At 38.1% G+C, this 7,250-nt stretch overlaps 1 protein-coding gene across 1 annotated transcript; it reads left to right on the plus strand.

Moving 5' to 3' along the window:
* On the plus strand, positions 1-3,417 carry LOC106868649 (protein fem-1 homolog C). The gene is made up of 2 exons (XM_014914055.1): positions 1-85; positions 1,528-3,417. The coding sequence occupies exons 1-2, from the start codon at positions 82-84 to the stop codon at positions 3,345-3,347; spliced, it is 1,824 nt and encodes a 607-aa protein (XP_014769541.1). The 5' UTR covers positions 1-81; the 3' UTR covers positions 3,348-3,417.
* The last annotated feature ends 3,833 nt before the right edge of the window (positions 3,418-7,250 follow it).

Below are 7,250 nucleotides of genomic sequence, written 5' to 3' on the forward strand. Positions count from 1 at the left end.
CGTCATGTCACGTAACACTTTGTTTTTTGAAACTAATAAGGAGAAACACGAGCAGTTTGGATTTTTACTCTACAAGTCAACATGGGTAAGCAATATTCATTCTTTTGAAAATCTCTGAGTTAATTGAGAGGGTTTCAGTAAATAATCTACTGATTAAATTTGATTCCGGCCGGAAATTTAAATTCAGAAAGCGAAGGGGTAAAACTTAATGTCTATAATTGTTGCTGTTGTTGTTATTGTTGATGACGTTGTAGCTATTGTTCTTTTTGTACTTTACCCAGTAGTAGAACAATACTTCATGTGTCTGTTTTGCTTTTAAGATGGTAAGAAGTGATTTGAGAGTGACTAGCTGTTATTTCTAGCAGCTAGAGCTCCCTCGTTAGTTCGTAATTACATAGTCATTTAGAACCTTCAGTTTATGTGATTAATTACGGTAATCATTTAAATTGCATGCTGTGTTAATAAAGACTCTTTGGCGCGTGTTGGATCGTTAACACACGATCACTTCATTACATCTAAAGATGACCGCTGATAAATAACATTTTGTAATTATATCGAAATATTCTCATCAGATAAATTATCTGTTTGCTATTTGTTTTTCGCGTTGTTGTTGTTGTTGTTGTTGTTGTTGTTGTTGTTCTTCTTCTTCTTCTTCTTCTTCTTCTTCTTCTTCTCTCCTACATTTAGCGATATAACAGGATTATAATTCTTTCGTTTCTGTATTTGGTTTGTAAATTTCGTTGTATCTTAGGAGGGTCATTAGGCCAATAGTAAATACACGCACTGGTTCTATTTCATTTCTTTTATTACTATTAGTCAAGTAGTTAACCATTTAACCAATTAGTATATCGATTGATTAATCGTCCGGTCAATCAATCAACCAATCGGATCTTTCTGATTCGGCGGACACCATTTTTTATTTATGTTTTATTTAGTGTGTTTTCTACCTATAAATATATTTGCATAATTAAAACAAGATTAACTTTTTAACATAAGGGAAAAGTTATCGCATTCTGTGTATTTATATGTATGAAATTAATATAAAAATATGTTTTCACAGAATAAATGTGTTTACATAATAGTTTAACTGAAAATATATTGGTAACCGTATTCATAAGGTAAGTTTGATATAACGTAAGTCAGAAAGAGAGAAGGAGGATCACATGTTAGTTCGAGTTTTTCTATTGAAAAACGTGTTAGTGTATGTATTTCTCTGTTTTGCGGCTAAAAGAGGTTTTGTAGTTGAAGAAAAAATAAAAAAAAGAAAAGAAAACAATCAGATTTAACTAAGTAGGAGCCGGTTCACGCTGATCTTCAGCCATTGAAACTTTGGGTAATTTTTCCTTACTTAAAAACATGTATGGATTAATGAATAATAATATATTATTTGAATATTTACCATACAGAATAAAAGGAAGCGCAGATAAGAATCGGTTATTTTGATTATTTATGAGTAGCCTTTTAAAGAGAATGATGTTGAAAACCATTTTCTTTTATTTATTGTTTACTCTCCTGTTTTATTTTCAGATCACTCCCTAGATAACCGGCGAAGAATAAAACTGGCGAAAATGATTATGTACCTTATGAAAGAAAATGACACACAGCGAATGAAAAAGTTTCTTAGCAGATATACCAAAAAACAAAGACAGGAGATCGTTTCAACAAAATTAAACGGTTCTACTATTTTGTTTAATGCTTCCAATTCAGGAAATTTCGAACAAGTGTGTTATTTAATTCAAGACTGTAATGCTAATGTGGAACAGAAAGGAAAATATGGCCGTATAAAATGTACTCCATTGTGGATTGCAATTCGGCGCAACCATTTCTCAATTGTAATAATGCTTGTAGACTATGGTGCTGATGTAAACACCCACGCCAATGGTGGTCGGAGCGCTCTTAGCATTGGTTGCAAAAATCTAAAGATTGCTAATTTTTTGTTACGTCGAGGTGCTGATGTTAATTCGATCGACGAACTAGATCGATCATGTTTAATGTATTCAGTGTACCATTTGAATATGTGTTGCTTACTTTTATCATATGGTGCTAATATAAGTCAGACAGACATCAGCAGCCGGAGTTCACTCCACTTTGCTGTCAAAAGGGGTCATTTAAAAATCGTTGAACTCTTTGTCGTCAACAGTGCTGATTTACATCTTGAAGACGTCCAAGGAAACACACCACTACAATTAGCTTCTTTAAAATGTCGTATAGCCATTACTGAATATCTTATACAGACAAACGATTACTCGCCAGAACATGTGGCCTGTGCTTACGAGCTTCTCGGTAGCCAACTTCTGATTGTAAGACACAACTACCAACGAGCTATCGATTTCTGGTCGAAAGCTCTGCAATTACGCCAGACTAATCCGAATGGCATTCTCAAAAAAAACATGCATCCGGATCATGCAAACACGATGTGCATTCTTGGAACTGAATTTGAAACTCTAAGTGATCTTGTAAAAATTACTCAGAATTTAAATGATATGTGGACACAAGCATTACTAGTCCAATTCAGAATCCTTGGACCTATGCATTCTACAACGATAAACTCGTTCATTTTAAAAGCGTACGACTTTATAAACCGACAAGATATCAGCTTGGGAGTGGATTTACTGACTTGTATATTTTATTTCTTCCAATATTATAATAATCCTTTTAAAGAGGTCATTTTCAACGTGATTGAAACTTTCAGTTCTTTGTTTAAAATTCGAAACAAAAAAACTCATGATGTACATGTTTCTCATCTCCTCGCATTTTTCCGCTGTATCATCCATCATATAACCACTCGCGTAGCAGTCTTTCTTCAAAAAATTAAAATTAAATGCAATAAATATAACTCTACAGACGTTGAACGATATCTTGTCGAAACGTTACGATTCACAGATTACATTATGGATTTCGATTTAACAGCAAATCAATTGCTGAACTTGAAGAAGTTACTATACAGCCTTATTGTCCAACAGCTTCGAGGCATGGGCCAAACGAATATGTTGCATCTCTCAATCCGTATGACTTCTTCGACGCGTCTCCTGGCCATTCTCATTGAATGTGGCGAAAACGTCGACGCGACTGATGACAGAGGTAACACGGCCATACATTATGTGATGGAACATCACGATTTCTTTCAGAACAGCCTCCTCAGGTGCTTAATCAATTATGGATGCCATGTAGACATGGTGAACAGCGAAGGGCACTGCACACTAGAGTACTTGCAGCATTTATTACCTTATCCACTTCAGCACATGAAACTCCAGTGCTTTGCAGCAAGAGTGATTAGACGAAATACTATCCCGTACCAACATTATGTTCCCAGCCACCTGGAAGAGTTCATTGCTTGTCACGGTTGATTTATTAATTGTAGAATTAACAACAACAGCACTAATACTAATATAATAATAATAACAATAATAATAATTATGTTCTTTTTATTTGTCAATAGGGCCACAAATTACTGGGTATTATAAGGACAAATTGCAAAACTGTTGCAGTTTAAGCAGAATCAATTAAAGAACAAAAGCCAATTACAGAAGAAAAAAAAAGAGGGGTTAAGTAGGCCATTCTAATGGAGGACGGTCAGTTCAAGTCAGATACGACCCCTCAGATGTCATATTACACTTATTGCCAAGGGTAAGTTTTCTTTCCTGGCTGTATTTTCCGATTCACTTGGGCCATACTTACCACTCTCAGGCAGCTTTCAGAAAATGTTAAGAGGGCAACAGCTCCTTCTCCACCCTCGCCCCTCTCTCTAAATGGATCTTGAAGAAGTTGAGAAGGAATGTGTTAGTCCTCAACCCTTTTCAGTATTGTCCATCATCCGGTCTTTATCTCTTCAGCTACCAAACAGAATATATGCCGACTGGCCTTTCCAGCCGAAAAGCGAATAATAAGACCCAGCTTTACACAAAACAACTACTGTTCGACGAAATACCACAAAAATCAGCAATGCTCGCACACTAGATAAATATGTGCAGAACAGATTCGTCTCTCTTTGTGCGTCTGAGACAAGCTGGCGATCCATCTACATCTACAAGATTTATACCGAACAGGCCACACCAGGCTAGGATTTTCTCGAAGTTGTTCATTGTTCCTGCGCTGAAAGTCTTCTAGAATAGACTTCACACTTCATCTTCGACGTCCAAAACCTCCCCAAGAGCGTCTTCATTCATGCTCGTCACTACCCTTTATAGATCGCAAGGCATCCACCAATTGCATTGCCTGACTGGTAGCGGACTGTGAGAATTTGATGATACTGATGCCAGGTGCCCAAACTTGCTCTACATTTTACTCAGAACTGTGCTTTCGTCTTGAACACAAACTGTGAGAAAAAGGTACTCACAAACGGCGATCGCACTTACACGCCGCCAAAGGATTTTTGCAAATATCAAAATCTCAGCGTACATGCTTTTGGATCATCATCTACGGCATACCGATCCATGGGTATTGGTGCCAGATGAACATTCTGGTATCGGAAAGCATCCCTCTTTCAAAAAGTAAAGGAGCTGTCGCTTTAATCTGGTCGAATGCAAACTGGAGTAAAGTAAGACAAATGTTAAAATATATAGGGGAAATTTAGGCATTCGCAATATTTTCCATATCTTTTTGGGTTGGCTACTACGATTATAATCCTATTCCAGTACCATTCCACCTGGAAGTTTGGAAAGTATCAGATCACAACCACTTTAAGGTAAGTTTGTTCAGCGACAGGTTACATCATCGCTACTGATTGGCACGGACTTGCTTTTGAAGTGGCTGGGTTGCAAGCTAACTGACTGGTCAGTGCTTGTTCTTATCCTCTCATATTCCTCCAGTGTGGTTCTGAATTCCTCAATTTTTGATGTGATCGATACTATGACGATGACGTCATCTTCGTAAGTTGATGCTTCACTCCAAAACGTTTGAGCGGGGTGCCACATAACACTTTTATCTTGCACAGAAATAGTTTAAGAATCAAAGCACAAAAGAGCAGTGAACTAACAGATGTGTGTTTCAATTTGGTTCCCATATGAGGTTATGTAATCTAACCACCGTGCAGATGCAGCTGAACATTGAAACGATCGAGTGCACTCAGTACAGCTGCTAGATAGAGATGGCTGATCTATTCATGCGACTTCTTGTATAAAATAGTTTGTCATTCATAGATCTTCCCAAGATTGCACAGGTTAGTGAAGACTCGACAATATTAAAGATTACAGCTATCGATCTTTTCGAGAGCACCTTGACTAAAATGTTGAACTCTGCATGCAAGCAGAGTTATAGGTTTTAAATTAATGTCGATATTTCACTTGTTCTCATCCTTTTCCAGTAGCATTCTATGACTAGGAATGCTGACAACTACGATAGCGATAAATATCTGCCACTACTGTAAAGAATAAGTATAGCAGTGTTCATAAATTTCATAATGTAAACCATCAAAACTCGTCGATTTGCCCCTCACAACCATACTCTGGCAGTCGTATCTCAACTGCTTTCCTCGGCTTTTCACAGCACTCCACTTCCCCTAGAGAGAGTCATAGTAGGTAGGTGATGTGTCTGTTGAAGGTTACTTTTGCCGATCCCTCAACTTCCCCCAAAGAAAAGAGGCAGGAGAAATCTCGATATATAATTGTACATACTTTCTCGGGGCAAATAGTATGCGTCCTCACTGTCTCTTAAATACTAGTTTGTAGATTGTTTGGCGCACCTTTGCCATCTGATTCACCGAAAGCACTCCTTCGGCTTATAGCGCGTGTCTTAGCTAAGACAATGCAACGTTCGTACTTCGCATCAAAGAAAAGATGAAGCGCCATTTTCATCGCTTGCACAGTTGTTGCAAGGTCATTCATGATCACTTATTCTAATCGGCTAAATAGATACCTCTATAATCAACGGTTACCTATGCCACGTCTTAGCTAAATTCCATTAATTCTACTCTAATGGATCCCTTCAAACATACCTGCCACTGATTGTTAGAGATCGACCTGTTAACTTCACTTTAATTATCTCACCAAGCTTTCTCAGCTTTCATATAGTGAGTTTCTGTCGATGAAATCGATCTTGGTTGACACCCAGAACACAGACTGTGGTCTCTGCAGTCAATACAAACCTGTGGACTTCTTACGATATCCTTATAGATACGGTTTATTCAAGATTGTAATTGCAGATTCGGGAAATCCAGTCGGTACATGTGTTTACTGCCCAGAGACCAGTGAGGTCGTGGAGTTTGTTTTTGTTGATGTTTATCTTCTAATTGTTGGTTTTGTTGTTGCTGTTTATACTGTTATTATTATTTTGTGCTGCCTTTGTTGAGATAGTGCCGGTTTATAGTCCGGTGTGATCTGTAGCATCGCGTCACTTTCTGTTTTCGGAAAATTGGATGGTCCAGAAAGTTGGCTTCTTTCTTCTCCCTCCTAACGTCAAAAGTTTTGTATCCTGTCTCTTTCTCTTTCGATAACTAATTGACGAGGACTGAGGAAAGTTGAAAGAAGCGGCCTGATGATATGTGTGGGCTTGTGTTTTGTTTGTGTGTTTCCCCTCACCACTTCGTTTGACGGTTATCATTGCAAGTGTTTCGTTATTGGTTCAAGTGTCTGCCGATGTTAGTGTGATTTCTTTTGATTGTTAGAGTTGTGTTAGCAGCAGTGCAGATCTTTCTTGATCGGCTTCAGCCACGGGTTGGTGTTGTCATAGGGGTGGCACATGCACCTTCTACTTTACACCACAATGAGCTGTTGGAAATCCTCTTAGCCCCTTGCGGAGCATAAGGCCGGTTTCCATGGCGTATGTGTTCCCCCCTAACTGGACGGGACGCCGGTCCATCGCAGCTTTTTACTCAAGAAACAGGAAGAAAGAGTGAGAGAAAGTTGGGGTGAAAGAGTACAACAGGGGTTACCACCACCCTCTGCCGGAGCCTCATGGAGATTTAGGTGTTTTTGCTCAATAAACACACACAACGCCCAGTAACAATGAGCTGTTGGATGCTGTTTAATAGTATTCGAGACAATGTTTCCATTTCCTCACTATATTGTAATTTTAATTTTTAGTTAATTAAGATTTCGCAGTTATTACCCCTTTGTCTTGCCTATATTTCCTTAACATTTAATCTGCGTTGCAAGTTCAAATATATAAAGAGTGAGGTCCAATCAAATCCAGGGACTGAAAGACATCAAGATTAACATATTTGATATGCTTCTTGTAAAACTGCGCCTTTTATAACGGTGCTTTTCTTCCGTATGTTAGCTGAGCAACAATGCGGTGAATGGTATTTTTATTAA

This window comes from Octopus bimaculoides, chromosome 10, assembly GCF_001194135.2.
Source record: "Octopus bimaculoides isolate UCB-OBI-ISO-001 chromosome 10, ASM119413v2, whole genome shotgun sequence".
Lineage (NCBI taxonomy): Eukaryota > Metazoa > Mollusca > Cephalopoda > Octopoda > Octopodidae > Octopus > Octopus bimaculoides.